Here is a 26521-nt window from a genome sequence, read left to right on the forward strand (position 1 = left end):
GGGCTTAATCCAAAACTCATTGAAATCAAAGGGAATCTTTCTATTGACTTCAATGGGCATTGTATCGTGCCCTAGGTGTTACATGTGGCAGAATTTGGGCCTAAGTAAGTATTGATATCCATAAAATACTGGGGTTTTCTTTTCTGATGTGTGTTTCTTTCCAGTTTGTTTTTCTTTTTTACCTTCGTACTTATTTTTTTTTTAATAACCCTTTTCAAACATTGTTTAATATATAGCAATGAACAGGTGTAACTGACTCTCCGTGGGCTTTTTAACACTTTTGATACCTTAGTATTATCCCAAGCAATAGTTAAAGGTCAGCTTTTATGAACATTTGCCTAGGTATGTGCCATCACTATAACATCCTGCCTCAACCACTACATTCTCCAGGTTCGTATTCTATCTCATCTGTCTTTCTTCTGAGTCATTTATGCATCTGGCATTTCTTGCCCCCTGCATGACCAGCCTTTTATGGGGAGGCTAAGCCTCCCCAAGCCTCTTATACATGCCGCCCATGACTTAGGGTATGTCTACACACAGGTAAACAATCTGTGGTTGTCCAAAGTCAGCTGACTTGAGCTCACAGGGCTCAGGCTCCAGGGCTGAAAAATCACTATGTAGACATTCAGACTTGCCTGAAGCCTGAGCTCTGAGACCCTGCATGAGTGGAGGGTCCCAGAGGTCAGGATCCAGCCCAAGCCTGAACATCTAAACAGCGATTTTTAGCCCCACAGCCTGAGCCCAGTGACCCCGAGTCAGCTGACCCACACCAGCCAGTGTAGATGTACCCTTAGAGCCAGAGTGCCCAAATCCATTTTAAAAATGGGACTTAAGATTCTAAGCCACTTTAATGTTATTGAAAATATAGCTTTTGTCTCTTTTTTGTTATTCCTAATTCTGTATATTATTTCTTAGTACTCTTACACTTGGGGCAGCTTTCCAAGTAGTGCATGTCAAGTTCTCTGCCTCTCCTTCAGCAAATTTGGGAAAATGAACCTGTACTGTGAAGCATTGTGGCTGTAAAGACCATCCACATCTTTCTGTTTCTCCACTGTTGTGTTTGTACCTTTAGACTGGAAAATCTTTGGGGAAAAGTTTTGTCATTGTGTAGCATCATTAAGTAGCTGTAAAGCATTGTGGACATACACACAGCTGTATATGTACAGTTAATAAATTCTTTACTAGGCCTGTTTTCTTTTTGAAAAAAAAAATGCTTAATCTTACTAATTCTGAGAGGTACACGGAGAGAGTACTTTCTCCAAAAGAAAAATCATGCCTAAATGAAGAGCATATGTGCAATACTATTTTTGAGACATCTTTCCAATCCCCACTACCAGGACATATTACCTTTTATGGTGATCCACTGCTAATGACTTCATTATATAAAAACAATATGGCCCTTGAAAGTAAGAGGCAACACATTGAAACCAAAAGGGAACTCTTTTAAACATAAGGTATATATAAATTGTGAAATTTGCTTCTACACAATGTTATTGAGCCAAATAGCTTAGTAGAGTTTTCAAAAAGACACATGTGAATAAACAGCATCTGCGGTAATGCTATCTGGATTGTTTTTTTTAAGTATTTATTTTTAATTGTCAGTACCAATAAAGAGCACGTGCCAAATAGCAGTAGGTGTCTCACCATATAAAACATATTTCAAATGCAAAACATGCAAGAAGCCAGTACAATCAGCAAAGCCTCAGAAAGAAAGAAATCAGCCAGTTGAAGCAACTGAACAAACAAATCCACTCATCCCACATTAGAGTCTCTTCTTCGTTTGTCCGCCCATTCTTCAAATGCCTGAGAAAACAGATAGGTTTTGCAATGTGCCCTCAAGGCCAACAGATTGGGGCTCTTTTGGGCTGTCAATGGTGAAGGAAATTAATTCCAAAGTCAAGGGCCCCTCTAGGAGAATAAATTAATATCTTAATTAAAGACAGAAGGGATTACTGTGCTTATGTAGTCTGACTTCCTGTATATCACAGGCTTTCATGAATTAATTCCAGTTTAAATTCAAACATTCAATCTTGATTTAAAAATTTTCAGAGATGGAGAATCCACCACAATTCCTGGTAAATTGTTCCAGTAGTAAATTACTCTGACTCTTAAAAATTTACATCTTATTCTAGTCTGAATTTGTGTAGCTTCAACTTCCAGCCACTGGGTCTTGTTATTCCTTTGCCTGCTAGATTAAAGATCCCTCTATTATTAGATTTCTTCTCCCCATATAAACACTTATAGACTGTGATCAGATAGCCCCTTAATCTTCCTTTGGTTAGACTAAACAGATTGAGTTCCTTGAATCTCTCACTATAAGGCATGTTCATAGAAGATTAGGGTTGGAAGAGACCTCAGGAGGTCAGCCAGTCCAACCCCCTGCTCAAAGCAGGACCAACACCAACTAAATTATCCCATCCAGGGGTTTGTCAAGCTGAGCTTTAAAAACCTCTAAGGATGGAGATTCCACCACATCCCTGGGTAACCCATTCCGGTTCTTCACCACCCTCCTAGTGAAATAGTATTTCCTAATATCCAACCGAGACCGTCCCCACTGCAACTTGAGACCATTGTTCCTTGTTCTGTCATCTGACACCACTGAGAACAAGCTAGCTCCATCCCCTTTGAAAACCCCCTTCAGGTAGCTGAAGTCTGCTATCAAATCCCCCCTCACTCTCCTCTTCTGCAGACTAAACAGCCAGTTCCCTCAGCCTCTCCTTGTAAGTCGTGTGCCCCATCCCTGTCCTTTCCAATGCTTTCATCATTCTCATGACTCTTCTCTGAACCCTCTGCAATTTATCAATATCTTCCTTGAACTGTGGACAACAGTACAGGACACAGTATTCTGGTAGCGGTCAGACCAGTGCCAAATGCAGAGTTCATATAACCTCCCTACTCCTATTCAATATTTCCCTGTTTACACAGCCAAAGATTGCGTTGGTCTTTTTGGCCACAGTGTCACACTGAGAGTTCATGTTCAGCTGATTATCCACTGTGACCAGTTTTTAATCCATCTAATGCTTACTATAGTGATTTTTATATTGTTGTAGTTGCTTAATCAAAATGTTGTGCAGTGCCAAATCAAATGCCTCACAGAAGTCTATGTACATCACATCAACACTAATTGTAATCAAACTTGTAATCTCATCAAAAATGATATCAAGTTAATTTGACAAGATCTATTTTCTATAAACCCAGGTTAACTGATGTTAATTATATTACCATCCTTTAATTAAGTCCTCATTCAGCCATTCCATTGTTTGTCCCAGGATCAATTTCATGCTGACAGACCTATAATTAGCCAAGTCATGTTGTTTACCCTTTTTAAATATTGGCACAACATTTGTTTTCCTCCAGTCTTCTGGAACTTCCATTGTGTTCTAAGAGTTATGGGAAATCAATATTAACAGTCTAGAGACTAAATTAACAGTCTAGAGATTAAAATTCTTGGATGCAAGAATGACCTGCCAGCAACCCCCTTCCCCACCAGTTTAGGTTGGAGAGACTCTGAACTTAGGCATCTCTACTGATCATAGTGTAGTAGTATTGCAAGAGGAAACCAGGGTCTCCCTGGTAGGCAGATATCAGACCATTTGAGCTTTATAGGTCAAAAATAATACTTTGAACTTCACCTTGAAGCCAGTAAGTAACCAGTGCAGATCATGGATGGCAAAATTGCAAACTGGATTTTCAAATACACACCTTTAATCAAGGGAGATGATATCACTGCCATTCGACCTACCAATATAATGTCTCATATGGATTGAGCTTCAACCTGTCAGCCCTCACTCATGCCCCACTTCAGTACTATGCTGGGGAAGAGTTAATTGGTTATTCTTGTAGTGGAGCTTTGAAAATCAACTCCCGCCTGGGAGCTCTGGGTCAGGCTGTGTGTTTCCCACATATGTAACTCACCTGCAGGCTGCATGCAAGTCAACAAGTATGATTAGAGTTTTGCATGCAATTTGGTGTGTAACTCACTACTTAGTGCAGTCAGAATGGAAGGAAGGAAGTTCTTGGAGACTGCCTTCATATAGCATAATGATTTTGCAACTTAATAGGATTCCTCTTTAAAGAAAGTAGCTCCTTTAAAAAGGTTAGGAAAGTGGATATTTACTCCCAATGTTGCCTTGGTGCAGGAGGCTGTGAAGCAAATCGGACACTGTAGCGTTTATGCAGGGATTAAAGCAAACTCATCCCTTGTGGAATTCTAACCCCAGAATTAAGATCAACACAATGTGGGGAAAAAATTGTGTCTCCTTGAGGTACTATTCCCATCTGGGCCCTTCTGCTGTTGCAAACTGGCTCTCCAGGAGCCATCTCCATGCTGCATATAGCCATTTTGCTCCTGCTACCAGAACCCAGAGAGGAATGGGAGCAGCTGTCAAACACGATAAAACATGAGCAGTGGCACCATAAATTTTATGCTATGGAGAAGTTATTAGCATGGAGCAGCTTCTTTATGTCAGCCTGCACAGTCAGACAGCTGCAGTGATGTGACGGTGTCTACTCAATGTAACATATCAATACTCTGCATTTTTTCAACCTGGCCAAAGAATTTGACCAATTCACATTGACAGCAAGGGTAGGAGTGGGAAGCAAGATTTTTTTTTCAAGATTGAAACCCCAACAGTTTATGCTTCCTATCTATATTTTTAAATCCTTCCATAATGAAAATGATTTCTACCATGTCATATGCAGGAGGAGACAGTAGCTTTGTCAAGAAGTCTGTTTCCGTTCTCAAATTCCCTCCAGAATTTTTTCCACAAGTTCACTATAAGGAACAAATTTAGATTGTCTCTGACTCTAACAGACTATTCTTAGCTGGAAATGGATTGCCTTTTTTAAAAAAATGAGCACAACATTTAATAATTAATGGTGAAACATGAAACATTGACTAAGAACCATGAAATAGACGGTATCAGTTAAAACCAGTCTGAGTCAGCCAAGGGCAGCATCTTAATGACATAACTCATCTAATGAATTATGTGGTCTCTGCACTGCCACTGATGCATTTACTGAGATTGTAATTTATTTGTAGTACTGGTTTAAATTGATTGGAGTCACTAGAGTACAAGGGAAGAGAGCTGTACTTTTGAAATTTAAATTTAAATATGCCACAGAGATTCCAGCCCGGTCCCCTGTTTGCAATGCACAACACATTTAAATAACTTGGAAGAACAAAACCCGCCACTATGGACATTTTTGTGAACACCTTCTGCTGCAAGGGAGTGGTATAAGACATGTAGTTAAGTATAAGTCAGTCTCTCTGCCCCAGGGGCAGCTCTAGCTTTTTTTGCCACCCCAAGCACGCGGGACTGGCGGACCTCCCGCAGGCAAGCCATGGAAGGCAGTCTGACTGCAGCCCTTGCAGGGACTTGCAGGCTGCCCCCCGGGGCTTGCTGCCCCAGACACGCGCTAGTGCCTGGAGCCGCCGCTGCTCTTCCTACACACGGCTCTGTGCAGTGATTTGTGTAACGCCCCGAAGTAAGAAGCCATGAAGATAAATCTCGTCCTCGGCACTAACCCAGCCTGGGGGGCGATGCACGTTACCGCCAGCGCGCTGAGCCGCCATTCATGACCAGGGTTCTCACCCCACTCCTCGCAGCGCACGTGGGCAATTCCAAGTAAAAATCGAGCAGCGGGGTCAGTATGGTCAGCGGGGGCCTTTGATGTCTCGGCGCAGGGCAGCACGAAGAGTGTCTGGTTAATGTGTGAACCGCTCAGCATCAGTTGTACCTGCCCCCCCCTTCCCCAGACCCACCTCCCGAGTGGGCAAAGGATCAAACAAACCCCTCGTTCAATTACAAATACGAACTGACGATCCCGCGGGGCTGCAGCAAGCGGCGCTGGCAGGGAACTAGCTTTGCGGGGGATGAGCCTGCCAAGTGGGAGCCAGACGGGCAGGGAAGCGGGGCAGAGCGAGCTGCCCCGGGCTGGCAAGTAGGGCCCTCGGTGCGCATAGACACGCCCCAGGCTGGTCTGATTGCCCAGCTGCTGCCTGGGCTGACCCAGGAGCCCCCGGGGAAGAGGCGACGGGTGGGGACTAGTGGGGGAGGGGATCGCTCTCTCCGCCCCCTGTGCACCGGCCAGACACACACCCCTCTGTCCCTCTCCACCCCGACCGGCCTCAACGGGGGCACGGAGTTGGCGGGAGCCTATAAGAGCCCCTGGTGGAGCCAGCGCCACCGTCCTGCAGGAGCGGCCAGAGCAGCCCAGGCACAAAGCGCTGAGACCCGGCACAGAGAACATGGCCCAGTGGGGCTATGACAGTGACAACGGTGAGTGAGGGGCAGTGCGGTCTCCGCTCTCAGCATCTGTCCTGCACCGCTTGTCTGGCAGACGCTGTAAGCAGTGGGGCTGGGCTGGGCTAGGTGGGGGCTGGCTCCTGGATCCTGCATCTTCTGCTTCCATGATAATAAATCTGGGCACAACTTTACAGCCAGATCAACCCGCGTTCCCAGTCCGATCTCCTCCTCACCCGGGAAGTGGATACTGGACAGCTCCTGGAGCGCAGCAATCCAGGTGGCTGCAGCTCCCCAGCTGTAAGGGGCGGTGCTGTCCTATGGCTAAGCAACATGTTCATCTCTAAAAACAGTTTCTTAGAAGGAGTCAGGGCTAATGCTTCAGATGCCTCCGTCTGAAAACCAAAAGGAGGAAAAATGTCCGCAGTGAATGGCACAGCTGCGAGGCGATGTGTGAATGATGTGTAACATTGCTTGTATTTGTATTAAACAAATGTCAACTTTTTATGCCTAAGTGGAAGAGATTTTCATGACTTTCCTTTGCATTTCTTCCTAGGACCTGAGCACTGGCACAAACTTTACCCTATTGCCAAAGGAGACCATCAGTCACCTATTGAAATCAATTCCAAAGAGGTCCAGTATGACCCCTCTTTACCACCTTGGTTTGTTGGTTATGATCCTGGTGCAGCGAAGACCATACTGAACAATGGGAGAACCTGCAGAGTTGTGTTTGATGACACTTTTGATAGATCAGGTTAGTTTTAGTTTTATCTTAAGAAGTTCTTCTGAATTAGTTAATGGTTGCAAAGTGCTTGGAAGATAACCTATGCTTTGCTTTATTCGTTACTGCTGAAGGATCTCTGTACTGGCCTTGAACAGACCAGCACATAAGGCCACATTAGGGATGGAACAGGGATAGACCATGATCTGCATTTGAGAGGGTCCATTTGCCCCAATTCTCAACACAACTGGGGCAGGGAGACTGTGACTGCTATAGCAGCCCCTAGGTGCAGTCTCAGGTGGTGGTGGTGGGGTGATGGAGGGAGGGGCTGCAACAGACATGGAATCTTGGCCCTGGAGGCTGGATTTCACCCCCCCAGCCACACTGCACTCCACCTACATGGAGCCCAGATATTCAGGTTTTCTGTGAGAGGAGTGAATTTTACATGTGAGGTACACAGCTGGAATGCCTGTGTAAAAGCAAAGCATCATTTCTGAAAAGTGTAATCATACTATATTTGATAAAGCAATGTACTGTAAGTCACCTAGTTACCCCCTACCTCCAGCAAGGGGGAGCCTTTCTTGTGCATGCTGGGGGGTTAGTTCCTTAATACCATTAGCCTATCAGCCCCCAAGCACCCTTCTCTGGGCCATGCCAGCCCTAACTTCGCCTTGCAGGTTAACAACAGGCACCCCCAATCTCCAAGCCCCTTGAATCATTCCCCTGTGATATCCAGCCCCTCGCACTGGCTACTCATAGGCATTCCAGAGCCTCTACACCCAAAGTTACAGTGTACCCCAGGTTACCAGTTTTACCATAAACCACCATTTCTGTATCACTCATAGCACTTGGTGAGCGCTTACGATAAAACAAAAGTGGGCATATTTAAGAAGGAATAAAAATTTAACTGGAAACAAGAGATAGTGGTGAAAACAAGTGGTTACAATACAAAACAAAACATAAAACGTGAACCTGCTTCACCTTTCCTAGCTAATAAAGTAGATTTCTCCCCCTCCCCCCCGCTGCAAAAAAATCTGTCTTTCCAGAGCTGGCTGGTTTCAGATAAACCAGGATCCAAATACTCACAGACACCCCCTGCTCCTCTGGGGCTTTCCTCAGTGACTGGCTGCAGAGTGCCCTGCCTCTCACTCTTATACTGAGAACAGTCTTTTGTTTCAGTTCATGGGTAGGGTGAACCCGTCTTCTTGCAGAGTTCCATTTGACCTTTAGCAGAAGAGCTCCGTGTAAGCACAAAAGCTCGTCTCTCTCACCAATAGAAGACACCTCACCCACTGTGTCTCTCTTTCCATCTTTAAATGGTTTAGACTGTTTATCATTGCTTCTGATGGGTTGCTAGTCAAAGCCTTAGTTCCTTTGTACATAAGGCTAAACCAGGGGTTGGCAACCTATGGCACACGTGCCAAAGGTGGCATGCAAGCTGACTTTTGATGGCACGCGGTGGCGGGCTGAGCGGTTCAGCCCACCACTGCTCTGGGGTTCTGGCTGCTGCCCTGTTCCTAGCCAGGGTCCCGGCCGCTGGCCCCACTCAGCACCCACTGCTGGCCTGGGGACCCCCAAGGAACCCCAGGCTGGCAGCCAGGGCTGGCTTTAAGACCCGCAGGGCTCAACTGGAATATTCAGTGGTGGTCTGGGGCTTTGGTGGCACTTCAGTGGCGGGGGGGTCCGCTCTGGTTCTTCCGCAGCACCAAAGGACCCCCCGCTGCTGAAATACCGCCAAAGACCCCTGGAGCAGAACCCCTGCTGCCAAAATGCCACTGAAGACCCCCGGAATGGACCACACTGCTGAAATGCTGCTGAAGAGCCCTACAGCGGACCCCTGCCACCGAAATGCTGCTGAAGACCATCAGAGCGGGACCCCCTTAGGTGTGCACGCGGGGCCCTCTTCAGCATGGGGCCCGATTCTGGGGAATTGAGGGAATCGATAAAGCAATGTAGCTATATAGATAAACCCCAAATCCTGCTCTCCTTGCTCAAACAATGACAATAATTAGATTTTTGCCTGTTAGGACTACAGGATTAGGCCTATAAAATTTCTACTAAATGAGACCTCAGGTACAAAAGTCTGAGAAATTTTAGCTTAAAATGAGCTTCTTTAAAGCAACCATTAACACTGTTATCATTACTCTTTTTAACCTGTCCACCCACAAATACTTTACAACTGCATGCAATATGCTGCATATTTACTATGTGGCTCTTAAGGGTTAGAGTGGCCATAAATTTTTACTAGATATACCTATCGATGCTGCTTAGCAAGTGCTAGAAATATTTAAAATCTATTGATTTAACCACTGAAATTTCATATTGATACTGTTGGCTGCACCACATCAAGTTGCATCATTAAAGAGCTGTAGCTGGAGTATATTGAAAGATCTCCATAACTATGCTGACCATCCTGATCATGTTTGTCTCATTTTTCCTTTTGCTCTCCATCTGTATGTTGCATCCACTTGTTATTGTCTCTCATCATATATTTGGATTATAAACTCTTCGGGGCTCTTTATTTACGTATTTGTACAGTGTCTAGTACTGCCAGGCTTTGATCCATTACTGAAGTCCATAGGCAATGCTGTTATACAAATAAATGCTATTGATAATAATTAACAATAACCTTAGGTAAAATATGAAATGCCTAGCCACAATCAATATATAGTATTGATGCCATGTTTGGTCCCATGAAGTGCAGAAATGTTTGGGACAGTCTGAATTTTGCTCAGATTAATTGCTCACTAAGTTGTTGATTCTGATCTGAGACAGAAAAAGTGACTGGTGAAAGAAGGTGAACTTTATAATACTGTAGAGGCAGAAAAATGTTCATTTCACACTGCTCTGTCTCTTCTTATCAGTTCTGTGTTTGCACATGCAGATGCATATGCAGTTGTGGATGGGATTCCGAGTATAATAAAGTGAATAATGAGACAGATCCTGATGTTCTTATTCCCATTGACTTCAGCCTCCATTCTGAGTGCCTTAGAGCAGGAGCTGGGTCTTCATTCTCTCTGTAAATTGCCACACACACCTATGGCACAATATATAGATGTTAAATAACAATGATAATAAATGAAGACTTCAGGATTTTTACCCAATAATGTAATATTTACACTATAAATAAGTTCAAATCACAACATTTAGATATTGTTCCATTTTCTTAAAGTTTCCAGCAAATATGGCCAGGCCCATATCTGTGACCATTTATAGTCACACACAAATGGTATGTGATGGAGCTCACTATGGCATACATTTCAGGACCATGCTGGAACATGTAATGAAGTACATTTATTATGCATCTTTTAGAACCCCACCTGCATTATGCCATCTCTCCCAGCAATACTTCTAACATTCCAGTTTCTGAGCAGCATCTTAAAAGCCCAAACTTCTAGAGAAAGGCAGCTGTGGAAGGTGTGTCTCCAGTAGTACTCATAGATTCACAGGTTCATAGATTCCTAGGCCCAAAGGGCCACTGTGATCATCTAGTCTAACATGTCTATCATAGGCTATAGAATACCCCCAAAATAATTCTTTTAGAAAAACATCCAGTCTGGATTTAAAAATTGTCAGTGAGGGAGAATCCACCAGGATCATTTGCAAATTGCTCCAATGGTTAATCATCCTCACTGTTACAATTTACACCTGATTTCCAATCTGAATTTGTTTAGCTTCAACTCTCAACCATTTGATCACGTTATAGCTTTCTCTGCTAGATTGAAGAGCACATTATCAAGTATTTGTTTCCCATGTAGGTACCTACAGACTGTGACAAGTCACCCTTTAACCTTCTGTTTGTTAATCTTAATAAATTTAGCTCCTGGAGTCTATCACTGTAAGGCATGTTTGTTAATCCTTTAACATTCTCTGAGTCCTCTTCTCTGAACCCTCTCCAATTTAACAATATCCTTCTTGAACTGTGGATGCCAGAACTGGACATGGTATTCCAGCAGTGGTTATATATGTTTTCTTTCCTGATTCTTCCAAGGTTGGAGCATCCCCAGGAAGGCACCAGTGTCTCTCCTCATGTGCAAATTCTCTGGCCATCTGCACTCCCATCCTCCTGCTGTTGACTTTCTGTCAGCTTCAGGAGAGGAGCATGGAGCTGCCCAGTTCAGACACTCTTTCCTGCAAGCCTCCCCTGTGTTCATGCAGGACATTCCACTGCCACATTACAGCCTTTTGAGGCATGTTTCTCTTTGGAAGTAGTCCATGCATAAACCTGATAACTGAATTTTAAAGTAAAAATTGTATATGCAGACATTTCACAAAGAACATTTTATTTATCAACTCTTGATGAACGAATGTTCATTTGTTGGCTTCTGAGATAGAAACATTGAGGACAAATAATAATTAAAAACTCTGTTTCTAACTGAAAAATCTAGCCTAAGCCTGGCTTTTATTTTGGTGTAATCCTACTTAAATTTAGTGTGTTAAACAAAGCCATCTGTAAGTTAGAAAGAACCAAAAACCCAAAGAGATTCCTTTTAAGCGCTGCAATCTATTCTAGACCCACACCTCACATTACAGGAAGATAGCATTGTCTAGCTGCTAACTAGGAAACTGCTAGAAGCTCTGCCACTGATTTGCTGTCTGACTTTAGATAAGTCACTTAGCCTTCGTCTCAGTTTCCCCATAAGTAAAAGTAAAATAGAGGTTCTTCAGAGGATCCTTCTCATCTGCTTTCCAATTTTCTATGGTTGTTCCACTGGGCTATGTCCTTCGGCCTCGTCTCTTCTCCTTCTACATCTTATCCCTAGTTAATCTCGTCCATAAACACCAATTCAACTACCATCTCTGTGTTGATGATTCACAGATCTTCTTCTCTTCTCCTGACCAGACTAAAGTCTTGGTCTGTCTCTCTAACATCTCATGGATTCATAGCCATTAGCAAAAACTCAACATGGCTAAAACACAGCTACTAATCTTCATCTCCCGCCCTTCCTATTACCTCCTTTCTTAATCAGTGTGAACAACATACCAATCATTCAGACATGTAACCTGAGCTCCATCTTTGATGCAGATCTCTGTCTAGGTCCTCATATCTAGGCTCATATAATCTCTTGCTAGTTCTTCCTGCATAACATCTCTAACATGCAGTCTTTCTTATCCATCCATACAGCTAAAACACTTGTCCAAGCTCTCATCATGTCATGTCTCGATTACTGAAACATCCTTCTCTCTGGCTTTTACAAATGCATTCTTCCCCTGTTCATTTCCATTCAGAATGCTGCAGAAAATATTATTTTCCCAGTCTGTTGCTTTAATGGTGTCTCCCCTCTCTTTGCATCCTTTCACTGGCTCCTCCTTCTATATCTCATTAAATCTTGTTGTCTTAACTTTCAAGGCCTTTCATGACCTAATCCCACTGTACCTGTTGTAGTAAGAAGAAAGCCTGAGACATAAACCGTTGTATCAGAAACCTGGTATGAGGCAGGACATGTTCACAGACTCTAGCAAGAACAGGGCTGATATTGCAGAAATACACATTGCTAAGAAGTGCTAGTGCAAACACATCCCAATATCAAGTGGTACCAGAACATCCTGATATGGTTCAAAAACATTCCCAAAGGATAACAGGAACACACTGATAAGGTCAGGATGACAGTATGTAATAGAGATGTTTTGATCAAACCAACAGGTATAATGTGATAAGTGGTAACTAGCCACGTCAGGGGGCAGTAACTAGAGTAACTATGTCAGAGAGGCAGTACTAACTTGTTTGTATTGGGGTATAAAGATGTATCTCAGAGGGAGTATCTTTTTCTGTCCTAAGGAGGAATGGAAAGTCCCACCATTCACTGAGTTGGTCCATTGTTATGGGCATACACATATTAGTGGTCTGGTAGAATCTGCGGGATACTAGTACCGTGCTTCATTGACAATAAATGTGACCAGGTGCCTTCACCCCTTAACGGATCTTGTGGTCATTGGGCGGTTCACTCAAGGTCTGCCATGCCAGCTGTCTATGCAGGGCTGGGGTGGCACACAGAGGTAACGCACACACGCAGCCAAACATCTATGATCTCTCTTTCATCATCAAGCTGTCGATACTTGCTACCAAATGGCTGAGACACCAGCCTCCATTGCCTGGTTGTTTAGTTTTTAAACAAGCACCTTCATACTTTTTCCCATGCTGTCCCTCATGCTTAATAGGCGCTCCCCATAAACATTCGCAAAGCTAATTCTTTATCTGCCTTCAAAACACTACTCCAAACTCTTCTTTTATGTGATGACTACCAAAAACTTGACACCGGTTAGTCTGCTGGTATGCTGACACCACTGCCCATCACCAATATTGTTTCTTGATTTCCTTGTATTCCCTCTTCTGTCTGCATATATCTATTGTCTCTTGTCATACTTGGATTGAAAACTCCTTGGGGCAGGGACTGTCTTTTTGTTCTGAGTTTGTACAGTGCTTAGCCAGGTCTTTGACTAGGGCTCCTAGTAATTACAGGTAAATACTTATGTTTGCATAGCACTTCAAGGTTCTTTTATAAAAGGCTTTATATAACTGCAAATTATTTATGATGATTTATTTATGGATTACTGAAGTCAATAAGACTTACAAGAATTACACAGCTAAAGCCCAATACAATGCTTTCCTTATGTACGCCAGTGGATATGGCACATGTCAGCTAAAGACAAATGGCAAAGTTAAGCCTTTCACTTTGTGTTTAGCACATCTTTTATCCCATGATATTCCAGCATGTCTGATATTTAGCACTAATTTGAGACTAGCAGTGCTTATGCACAAGAGGATTAAGAATTGTATTAATGTTAACTATGAACCTCCATGATATTGCTGGAGGTCAGAACTTCAGTGCTTTTCTGACCCGGTCTTCTGGAACTGTAATAGATGTTTCAGTTATCAGCTTTCTGCTTCCAGAGTCATGGGCTGCATTCTTGCTTTAGGTCAAACATGAAAATGAATTTGGGAGCTTATTTTATACCAGTGTCTGCTCAAAACAGGCCCAGAACTGAAAGACTAGGGTGTTTTATGTAGTAAGTCAGGATTGATGTGTGCTGGAAAATGGTGTGAGAATCCCACTCTTTATTCTTCTGCACAGACAGTGCCATTTGTTCCTAAAGAACACCAAATTCACATATAAATAAACCCCTTATTTCTTTTGAGTGTTATCTTTCCTTTTTAACAGTTACTTAGAGAATTCCATTTTAAAATGTCAATGATGTAACTATGTATTGAAGACCTTTCAGAAAAGTGTTTACCTGACTTAATTAGCCACAATGACTGTGGGTGTACTGATATCTACTGTTGCACAATTGCTTATTTATTTATGGATTTTATAATGTATCATTGACACAATGAGCTGTAACATTTGCTCACAATATTGTGTCTTTGTTTTCCTGTAAAGCAACATTTTCTATTTCAGGGAATAATGCCCCATTATGTTCCCTTGTGGGTTATCACCTGGCCTTGTAGATCAGGCAACAGGCAAGTGTTTTAAAACATGTTTGCAAGGACAAACCTCCTCATGTCTATAATAAACAGGGCTGACCTTCTGTGCCAAACTGATTTTTGTTACCTGACCCTCAGTGAGACAAACCACGCAGAGGAGTCTCTGCTCACCTTAGTTGCATCCACCTGCACAACATTAACCTTCACTGCCTAAGCCTGCCTCACTGACTTCACTGAAGACTGAAAAACTGCACTGTTTTGATCCAAACTCTGCCTCTTGCTAGTCAGAAAACAGCTCCATGGTGGATAACCATGAGGACTGCAGGAAATGGAGAGTCTCCACTCTATCAGGCATCTGTCTCTGCACACCCAGTTACAGGCCCTGCATTGTGACAGATGCCTCTTTTGAATAGGTGCTGGGAACACTAAATTTCAGGAAGCATCTCGGACTGTCTTATTCACTGAATATTTATTATCGTGGAGCCCAAAGGCCATATCTAAGATCAGGGTCCTACTGTGCTAGGCAATGTACAAATACACAGAATACGAACCAGTCACTGACCAAAATGCTGCAAGTACTTTCTCCGTTGAACCCTCCTGGGCTGTTTCACTCCTAGAGAAATGCACCCAAATGGCATAGTCCATGTTGCTTGAGCCAAGCAACAGCAAACTGAGGGAGTCACATTTTGACTGCTGTAGATCCCTCAATGTGGCTACAATTTTACTTCCTGAAGAATGGAGAGTGGGAAATTCCCAGAATCCAGAACTGATACATCAGGCCAAACACTCAACTAAATGCTTAAAGTGAGTAAGGCACTCTTGAAGTGGACATCTCCGCCAACAAAAATGCTGGATGCCCAAACACCGTGAGAAAGTCTGTGAGCTATATTATTAAGCCATTGCTTGCTATTTTCTGCAATCCCATCTTGGAGACCATTACAAGAAGCTGAGAGATATTGTTGGTATTTCAATCTAGACTGTTTGGAGACCCTCAGTTTAGCTGAGGTGTTTGTCCAATTTTAATTTTCCGGAAAAGTGTTTCTCATTAGGACAAAATAAATCCAAATCTTAGGGACAAAGGAATTATGTGGATTATGTGCACTGAGGTGCAGAGGAACATTGTGGGTCCCCGGCTGTCCTTGTACTGAATGAGATTGCCCAGAGCTAGTACAGAAGATGGGAAAGTGGGACATTCTCTTGGAAGAGTAGGCTCCATTACAGAATCATAGAATTACAGAATATCAGGGTTGGAAGGACCTCAGGAGGTCATCTACTCCAACCCCCTGCTCAAAGCAGGACCAATCCCCAACTAAATCATCCCAGCCAGGGCTTTGTCAAGCCTGACCTTAAAAACCTCTAGGAAAGTAGATTCCACCACCTCCCTGGGTAACCCATTCCAGTGCTTCACCACCCTCCTAGTGAAAAAGTTTTTCCTAATACGTTAGACCAACTAGCAGGCCAGACTCACTGCTGGGTTAATAGTGCCCATGTAGAGCAAATATTAGAGAACTCATGGGTAGGAAAAGTCCTGCCCAAACCACTTGTGGTCCCTAAATGGACAATTCAGTGTTCCTAAGGCACAGTAATAGTGAAGTTTAAGAACAGAGGAGACATCTTCAGCTCTTTGGCTGGGATAGCCAATCTCAAGCCAAGCAGGAAGAAGACCAAGAGGATGCAATATCCAACCTGTAAAAGAATTTTCAAGCTTCACTTATCTGCTCCATCTCAAGGCAAGACTATTCACCAACTCGAATTTTTGAGATCTGGGAAAGATAAGCACATTTTTCTTCCTGACTTACAGAATAAGAGGTTGAAACTGGCAGAGTCCTTTAAATGCAGCCACTCAACTTTCACTTGCAGACATTTTCAAAAGCAGGAATGCTAGGGTTTTGTGTTTGAACTTGGAAAAGGTTCAGTCTTCTCCTATTAATGCTGTGATAGACACCAGACAGGCTAAAATTATAGTTCAGCTCTAATCCAGTGCAGGGGGACCATTTTATATATAAACTTAGAGCTATTACTCTAGTGTAGTGGGGCATACTTGCCCTGCTCTGGACAAGAAGGGGTTAACCCCACACTCTGGGCAGAGGAAGCCATGCCTCCTCGCCCCTGCTGGGCATGCTCCATCTGCTGCTTCAGTATAAAAGGGAGCAGCCCAGCTCATTGTAGGCTGACTGCCAGAGAGGAAGGACACACCTCACAGGCTCCAGCCCAGGAGCAGATGGAACCCCAGACTGTGGGAGCCAGAGGTGCTGAGACCCAAGCAGATGCTTAGATACCTGTGGATGCCCATGGGAAGCTGGAGCTGCCAGAAGCAGTACAGGCTGAGGAACACAAAGATCTTAAAGACATCCAGATCACAGAACTGGGGAGAATGGTAGGAAGTAGCCTGGGGAACTTGACTGTGGACAGTGAACTGGATTTTGAGTCAGCATGTTTCAGCCAAATCCCATCTGACTCAGTGGCATGCACACTTGCCCCTACCAAGGCCCTGGGCCAGGAACCGGTGAAGAGGGAGGGCCCAGATCCCCCTACCGTGGCTGCCAACCACCCCTCCCCCACCCCAGGTGGCAGTCCACTTTCTCAACTCTGCCCATTAGGCCACATAACCCTGCTAAGGAGGGCAACCTTATTGACTCTGACCACCAGGCCACACAACTGTGCTGAGAAAGTCATCCATACAGCCCAAGAGAGAGGAAAATTGTACTGACTCTGGCCAGTAGGCCATACAGCCTGAGCAAGAGGGTGATTGTATTGACTCTTGCTACAAGGCTGCACAACCATGCTGAGGAGGTCAGCCATACTGGCTGTGGCCATTAGGCTATATGGCCTGAGAGGGCGATTATATTGACTCTGGCCATTAAGCCGCACTGCCCTGACAGCAAGGGTGATCATATTGACTCTGGAACATTAGGCCACACTGCCCTGATGACAAGGGCAACCACATTGACTCTGGCCATTGGGACGTTCTGCCCTGAGGCTAAGGGCAGGCAGGCGGACTTAACTGCAGAGCTGTGACAGGGACAGGGCATACTTGCCCTGTGACACCTAGTCTTAGTAGAAAAAATAATAGAAGGCCCAGTGTCTCATAGCTTTGAAGTACTGCCAAGGGAAAACTCTCATGGTGGCTGGGTAAACTCTGTTTTCATGGTTCCTATGTCAGCTAGGAGATATCATTCAATCTTACATTCAAAGTCCTTGCAGTGTTTTATGAGTTCCCATCCATTTAGCATGGTCAGCTGGAAAGACTTTAAATTCATGGTTTAAAAATGGGGTACTTTTGATGAAATAAGAGATTTAAACACAATCGTTGTCGTCATTCCTATGCATCCAAACTTCTGGGAAATTTCAAGGCTCTGCTGGCAATTTGTATCAGTGAAGGTAATGGTGTTTGGTCTACGTGTTGCTATGAGCATGTTTATCATGGGGTCAGGATTAGTTATTCATCTTTCAAAGCCTCTGGGAGTGAAGAAATATATATATATATATATAGCAACTGGATAGTGGAGTGGTTAAGCGCGCCACCCTTTGATACAAGAGACTGGAGTTCAAATCCCAGTTGGTACCCAACTTTCCAGTAGGGGTCCTTGGGCAAAAGACCCCCTAACGCTTCACCTGCCTACCTCAAATATGACAGTGACACGAACTAGGAGAGTCATGCTGGCTTGGACGTTGCCTGGATTAACATGGTCTGCGCCAGATGCTGAGGAACCAGGACAATCTGACGATAAGTGGGCTACTGGAACAAACTCTTCTTGGACTTAGAGAGCTCTGATGTTGTTCCTGATCTGTTGAGCCACTAACCAGCTTAGGAGTCACAGCCCCGAGTGCTCCTACCCCACTGGGACACTTTGGCCTTCACTTTCCACATCCTCTCTAGTTCCTCTTTCAAGGCCCTGGTACTTTCTCCAGCTTCTCATATTCCTTCTTCCTGATGTTGCTGTCACTTGGCACTGCTATCTATCACCACCGCTGTCTTCTGCTCCTTGTCTATTACACGATGTCTGGTTGATTGGCACAGTACCTGCCTGTCCATCTGGATCGAAGTCCCACAGAATCTTAGCCCTGCTATTCTCCACAACCTTCTGTGGAATCTTTCCATCTGGTATTGGGAGGGTCTACCCATAAGCTGTGCAGATGTTTACCTGTACACAATGCAGCCACTTGGTTGTGCCGGTCAGGTGTATGCGGTTTCCTGCTGCCTCTTACATCCTGCCACTATGGGTTGGACTGTCTTGAGGCCTCTCTGCACAGTCTGCACCTTGGGTCCTCTCTAGTGTGGTAGACCCCTCTTCAATGGATCTGGTGCTCAGTACCTGTTCCTGTGCTGCTATGAATCAGTGCCTCAGTGCTGTTCTTGAGTCCAGCCCTTTCCAGCCACTGGTAGGATTTCCCAATGTCAGCCACCTCAGCTATCTGTCGATGGTACATCCCATGCGGGTCGTGTCTTGCCATGGCACTTCTTCTGCTTGGTCTTCCTCCATGTCTGCTGCTGCTCAGGCATTCTCTCAACAGCTCATCTTTGGCCGCCATCTTACTGATTTCTCCTGGATGTTCCGGGTTTCCTCCAGGACAGGGCTTTGACGCTCACCAAGCCCTGCCCGCCTTCTTCCGGCTGGTATACAGCTCTGGTGTTGGACTGGGGTGGAAACCTCCGTGCATTGTGAGGAGTTCACGGGTTTCACATCGTCAGTCCTCCATGTCCTCCTTTGGCCAGCTCACCCTATACCGGCAGATATTGATGACTGGCAGAGTGGCATATCCTTTGATGGCTATTGGATCTTGTTCTTCCCCTGAGCTGGCTCTTTCAGGACCTGTCTTATCCTTTTTGTGATACTTGGTGTTGCTGTCTTCCTGCTCCTCCTCATTGGTTTCCATGTGACTGTGGGACGCCAAGGTACTTGTAGCTGGTCTAGTATATGTCTGCTATGTGGCCGCTGGTAGTTCCACCCCATCAGTCTTGACTACCTTCCCTCTCTTCACTACCCATCGGCCACATTCTCCAGTTGCCGATGACATCCTGATATCCTCACTGTAGATCCGCTGTCAGGTGGATAGTGGTCGATGTCTCGTTCATTTTAGGCATACAGCTTGATGTACTGCATGTAGAGGAGGTGGGCTGATGGTACCACTATTCTGAACCTTCCAGGGAAAGCCTACGACTCAATGCCGCACACGTGGATCTGTGAATGTCTGGCGCTATACAAAGTCAACAGGACACTAAGGACCTTCCTCAAGAACTCAATGGGACTATGGAAACAACACTAGAAGTCAACTCAAGGCAGCTTGCACAAGTGGCCATCAAGTGTGGCATATACCAAGGTGATGCACTGTCCCCGCTGCTGTTTGCGTAGGCTTAAACCCCCTCAGCCAGATAATCACAAGGGACCTGGGTACAGGTTCAGAGTGGAACTACCATCAGCCACCTCCTCTACATGGATGACATCAAGCTGTATGCTAAGAATGAACGAGACATCGACTCACTAATCCACCTGACGCGGATCTACAGTGAGGATATCGGGATGTCATTCGGACTGGAGAAGTGTGGCCGGATGGGTAGTGAAGAGAGGGAAGGTAGTCAAGACTGATGGGGTGGAACTACCAGCGGGCCACATAGCAGACATATACAGACCAGCTACAAGTACCTTGGCGTCCCACAGTCACATGGAAACCATGATGAGGAGGCAAGGAAGACAGCAACATCCAAGTATCACCAAAGGATAAGACAGGTCCTGAAGAGCCAGCTCAGTGGGAAGAACAAGATCCATGCCATCAACGGATATGCCCTGCCAGTCATCAGATACCCTGCCGGTATAGTGAGCTGGCCAAAGGAGGACATGGAGGCTGCCGATGTGAAAACCCGGAAGCTCCTCACAATGCACGGAGGTTTCCACCCCAAAGTCCAACACCCAGAGACTGTATACCAGCCGGAAAGAAGGCGGGCAGGGCTTGGTGAGCGTCAAAGCCACTGTCCTGGATGAAACCCGGAACATCCAGGAGTACATCAGTAAGATGGCCCCCAAAGATGAGCTGTGAGAGAATGCCTGAGGCAGCAGCAGACATGGGAGGAAGACCAAGCAGAAGAAGTGCCATGGCAAGACAAGACCCTGCATGGGATGTACCATCGACAGATAGCTGAGGTGGCTGACATTGGGAAATCCTACCAGTGGCTGGAAAGGGCTGGACTCAAAGACAGCACTGAGGCACTGATCATAGCAGCACAGGAACAGGTACTGAGCACCAGATCCATTGAAGCAGGGGTCTACCACACTAGAGAGGACCCAAGGTGCAGACTGTGCAGAGAGGCCTCAGAGACAGTCCAACCCATAGTGGCAGGATGTAAGATGCAGGCAGGAACAGCATACACTGAACGGCACAACCAAGTGGCTGGCATTGTGTACAGGAACATCTGCACAGCTTATGGGCTAGACCCTCCCAAGACCAGATGGAAGATTCCACAGAAGGTTGTGGAGAATAGCAGGGCTAAGATTCTGTGGGGACTTCCAGATCCAGATGGACAGGCAGGTACTGGCCAATCAACCAGACATCGTGGTAATAGACAAGGAGCAGAAGACAGCGGTGGTGATAGATATAGCAGTGCCAAGTGACAGCAACATCAGGAAGAAGGAATATGAGAAGCTGGAGAAGTACCAGGGCCTGAAAGAGGAACTAGAGAGGATGTGGAAAGTGAAGGCCAAAGTGGTCCCAGTGGTGGTAGGAGCACTCGGGGCTGTGACTCCTAAGCTGGGTGAGTGGCTCCAACAGATCCCAGGAACAACATCAGAGCTCTCTGTCCAGAAGATGTGCAGTGCTAGGAACAGCTAAGATACTGCGCAGAACCCTCAAACTCCCAGGCCTCTGATAGAGGACCCGAGGTTGAGGAAGACACATACCACCCATAGGGGTGAGAGGGGAATTTTTTATATATTTATGTATATGTGTGAGTGTGTGTGTGTATATACATACATATTTATATGGCTAGATTGTGCAAACCTTATTCAGGGATAATTTTCCCCACACAAATAGTCCCACTGATATCATAGAGTCCATTCAAGGTCTGGTTCTTAGACAATATGTTGAATGTGGCAAGTCAGAGGAGTTCTTAATATGGCATATTTGCCCACACTATATCTGTTAAGGCCCCTTAAGGGTCTTTCTAGCTAAGAGATGGGAAACAACTATAGGAACAAATGGTCAATTTTTCAAAATAACAAAAAGTTACTAGTGGGGTTCCCCAAGGCTCTGTACTAGGACCAGGATTGTTTAATCCAAAAGAGGGAGTGAACAATGAGGTGACAAAATTTGCAGAAAACTATTTCAATTATCAGAGACTAGACAAGACTGTGAGAAACTTCAGAGAAACTTAACACAGCTAGTAGAATAAAGAGCATGATGGCATTTGAAATTTACTTGGAAAGAGCAATATGACTAGATAATCATGATGGTTCTTTCTGACTTCAAAGTCTTTGAGTCTATTGATACATATCATTGGGTTCTAAATTAAAACCTAGGCATCATTGTGGACAGCTCAATGAAAACCTCTGTTCAGTATGTAGCAGCAGGCAAAATCATGCAAAATATGAGAATGCAACATGAACTGTTTGGAAAGTAATATTGGAGATGTTATGATTGGTCTATTACTTAGAACTAGTAGAAACCAGATCAGAATGGATGACCACTATCCATAAAATCTGGACATAAAATTTGGAAATTTTAACTGCTCAACATATTCCAGGGTAAGAGAATGTGGTGGTAAATCCTCTCTTTGGAAGGAAGTGCTGTAGGACCCTGAAAAATTCCTCATCTATGAGATACACAAAACTTTGAGATTCTGAAGATTCCCATGCAAAAATATGGGAAGGATGCATTCTCCATTCCTTGGACAGGCACAGAACTTCTCCATCTGTTTCTCCCCACTCCAGTACTCCACAAAGTTAAGGATTCTCCATGATCAGATACCTGCTGCCAGGGAATCTTTGCATTCTGGAGGACTTCAGGTGCATGCCATCACATTCTTGCTTTCAGGTGGGACAAGTGCAACCAACATATCCTACAATAGGGATTTTGTTTTGTGGGCAAAATCAAACACAGAAGGTAAAAACACCCTTGTGATATTGTCTCTTTAGCTAGAAATAGTCAAAAGGGACCTTTACTAGCATTGTCAAAATATGTACTGTTGCCTCTGTTTTCCCTGAAGTAAGTAGGATCAGAGAATTCGGAATGCTGACCACCCAAGCTGAATCAATACAGCTTAAATATAAATATTGTGGGTATGTGAATGTTTTACTAAATCACTTAGCCTCTATGGACAAAATCTAATGGAATATCAGAAACGCATCTGCAAAACAGACATATCTCCTACTGTTGTATTTGTACATCAGAGGGGTAGAATTGCATTTCCTAAAATTGAAGGAACCATGGAAGAAGAAATATCTCAAAGGTGGTGAATTTCTTCAGTCTTGGAGAACTATGACCCAAAAAGCTTGTCCTCCTGTCCTGCTTCATCTGATCATGGATGATAAAATTCAGAAGTCTCTGTCCCGTCCTGCTTAAAGAAGTATACTGGAAAGTCTCTGGACAGAAGGGATTGAGTAGACATCTTTTTTTGTTATAGTTGCAGGATCCTGAAAGCCAGTTTGGTCTAATGCAATCAAAGCTAGTCAAGAAAACCGCAGACTTAGCTGTGTCTCCTTTTGGGCCTACTCACAGAGAGATACAGCAGCAGCAGGGGGGGATGTGACATCTCCAGAAAATTGTCCATAGCTCGTTGGCTTGATGACAGGACCTTTATAAAATGATCTTCATATGTGAAATGTTCAGCTTGGCAGTTTTGAATCTCGAGTACTAGAAGATGGTACTTTCCACAAGTGGAAATAATGTGGTATTATTCCATGATGTATAAAAACAAGTTGCCTTTGATTTTAACAGGTAATTCTGTTTGAGGGGAATAGTAGCATATAGTTTTCCCCTCATCCCCAAATACTATATCAAGGGAGATGTGTATACGCTTCTTTCCCAACCTTAGATCACATGCATTGTAATTAATCTTTTCATCCTTTCTGACTGAAAGTAAGCCTCACGCCTTTCATTTCTCCGTCTTCAGGAAGAGGACAGCTTCAAAGAATTTGGTACCAGTCCATAAACTGAAACAAAATAAAGATTTTTTTTTTTTATTACTTTTGAGCCATATCTCCTCTGTGGACTTCATCTTTATTTTTTAGCCATTGGAATTTGGACCAAGTTTTTGGGAAAGATATAGCTGATAGATTTAATCAATTTTTACCTGATTGGAATATGGAAGAGAGGGATTTACATCAGAGACTGTCTATAAAGAGAGTCTATTTATACTCGCATTATGTGCTTTTGCGTTTGTACCTTATTTCTAAACAAAGGGAAAAAAAAGATTTCCCCCCCATTGAGAGTATAGTCTTTTTGGTTCAAAATCAGTTACGCTTAAGTTAAGCCCTATTTACAGTTGAGAGAAGCAATGAGTTTTTTGGCATGAGGTTTTACAGCCTCACCTGGTGCAAGGATTAACAATGACTGGTGATCACTCACAAGTGACAACAAGGTAAGGTAGTGGGGCAGAAAAGTGTGTGAACAGTGTTCCTACACTTTTTGACCTCACACACTGTATATGCGAAGTCACACCACACGGCGGACGCCATTTTATACAGAAATTTGCCGAGATGGGGATTGATACTGGTGGGGCAGGATACACTGGTGGAGGTAGGGTACCTGCACTTAAAAAATCAAGGTTGCACCCCATTGACCTTCAAACAGGATAACTGGTTTTATAAATCTGTTTTAGTGGAGAATTGATAACCTTAACAGCTGCTACTGATCCCACTGACAAACTGCCTACAGTATTACATGTCTGAGAGACCACCTGAAAGGGAGATGGCCTCCTTCTGTATCCTTCAGATACTTTCTTTCTCGGACATTTCAGAAAAGAGCTGTGCATGGACTTACTCCATCCAGAGATGTAATTGTCTTTACCTGGTATGCCTTTACCATACAGACCCAATCTTGTGATGTGCAGATCCCTTGTAGAAGCTGTTTGAGCACTTTTAACCTCCATGAAACTCAATGGGTATTGAGGATGCCCAGAGCCTGCAAAGATCAGACCGAAGCTAATAGTTGGAAAGTATGTAATTCATGATGATATCATAAAATACACTTACCTTGTTCTTTGTGGTCTACAAACTAAAACCTTCCTATTGCTTAAAATAATGACTTATTATTATGGCCCTGCTGGTGATAATGTTGCCATGGTTATTACACATACAGAACTTTTTCAGAGAATAAGATTTGTCTGAATGCTCAGTACCCACTTTTTAGCTCATCTGTTTTTACCTTTTTCTTCTGCTCTTTCTTCAGGAAATAGACCTTTCCTTAGAGATAACAGACTACGCTGTAAACACGGCTTGCAACAGAGGTTAAAAAGCCATTACTGGTCCGGATCATAGGCAGGGCTTGTATGGCACCTTTAGGCCAGCAGCAGTACTATGTGGCTCCTCTAGGTCAGTTTCACAAAGATTCTCATCAAATCTTCAGCATAAAATTGTGAATTCCATAACAGGACATTCACTGGCGAATGGTGAGCCATCCTAAGCACCCATCTTCCCCAAACTGTAATACATTCTGCAATGAGGGGAATGAGATCTGTTCTACAACTGACATCCCATTCTGTGGTTTGACCCAGATTCATGGTCATTTCTATAGCTCTGAAATCAAATAGTGCTATATAGCCCAGTGAGAGGTAGATACAGGCCCAATCCTGCAAGGTGCTGAGTGCCCTGAACTCCCACTGAAATCAGCTGGAATTGCTGTAGGTGCTCAACACCTTCAAAATTTTGGACTCCTCTGTGGTAATTGTGTACACCTCTTTTTGAATCAAAGCTTCTTTGAAAAGGTCTGTAACTAACATGTTAATGTGGATTGTCAATTTCAGTGGTGCGAGGTGGACCACTCCCAGGACCCTACAGGCTGCGTCAGTTTCACTTCCATTGGGGTTCCTCTGATGACCATGGCTCTGAGCACGTTGTAGATGGAGTGAAATATGCAGCAGAGGTGGGATCTGTTTTTGTACATACTAGCATATTGGGCAATTGGGCGCTTTCCTTTTCAAATATTTATTTGTATTTATGGATTTTGTATGAAATATGTTATTGCTGTGACTATTCATAAATGTGCCCTGGGGTGAATCATTTCTGCCAACAAACACAGCTTTTCATAACAAAAATACACCCCACCCCCTGCCTGTCCCCTACCAAAACTGTCAATTTTTGTAAATATGCCCCAACCTTAAATTCACCATTTTCACTGAGATATTTTTGCAGCAAACATAACTTTGGTGGCCATATTTTATTTTTACTCCAACGTATTATATCATTTTTTGCTGGCTTTATTGGTCATTAGGAGGTTTTTGTATACATTTAATTATTTATAAAAATAAAGTTCCAGGATTTATTTTTTCAGATGCAAGGACATGTCTTTTATTACAAGGATATGTCAATTAGTTGAAAACTGATGTGGTGGAGAATATCCTTTAGATTCTAACTATCTGTTTTTAAAAATCTCTCAGTGTATTGTCAAGAATTTTTAAATAAATATTTGCTGCTATTTTGGTGTGAACACACAAACTACTAAGGGCTAAACTCGTAGTTAATGGCTGAGTTTGATCCAGTGTATGTTCAGTGTGGGCTTAAGCTCTGATAGCAATAAATTAATAACAAACTCTGCCTTCTTTCCACATCTTACATGGGAGGAAGGGTAAGTCTCAAACTACCATGGAAACACCATGTTTTCTCTCCATGAGGAGCCATGCAGCAGCCTGCTAGTGTTCTTTCCAACTCTGAAAGCCCGTACATGTCACATGTACATATTGTGCAGAGATATACCATGGCTCTGCACCAGATCCCATCAAGAAGAAATGGTGGCAGATGAGATGCATATCGTAGATCCCCTGGCCCAAAACTTTGTGTGGGAGCTACGGGTGATTTTGCTCTTTCCTCCCTTTGCCTAGTAGCATCAGCCATGGTCCAGCTACATGGTTATCCCAGTTACTACTAGTGGATTGAGTGGGAGTATTCTGTCCCCCCAAACTTCTGTTTTTAGTTCCATCAAGAA

General features: G+C 43.9%; 1 protein-coding gene across 6 annotated transcripts in view; it reads left to right on the forward strand.

The window, feature by feature from the left end:
* Nucleotides 1-26521, forward strand: part of LOC116820636 (carbonic anhydrase 3-like) — a 106866-nt gene that overhangs the window by 66063 nt on the left and 14282 nt on the right. For 5 of the 6 annotated variants that reach the window (XM_032773257.2, XM_032773250.2, XM_032773254.2 and 2 more), the window contains 2 exons: nt 6802-6999; nt 25344-25462. In XM_032773257.2, coding sequence (XP_032629148.1) covers nt 6802-6999; nt 25344-25462 — 317 coding nt within the window. Of the gene's footprint in view, nt 1-6055; nt 6282-6801; nt 7000-25343; nt 25463-26521 lie in introns of those variants that run through there. The other variant, XM_032773256.2, reaches the window with a different exon arrangement.

This window comes from Chelonoidis abingdonii, chromosome 2 (genome assembly GCF_003597395.2).
Source record: "Chelonoidis abingdonii isolate Lonesome George chromosome 2, CheloAbing_2.0, whole genome shotgun sequence".
Lineage (NCBI taxonomy): Eukaryota > Metazoa > Chordata > Testudines > Testudinidae > Chelonoidis > Chelonoidis abingdonii.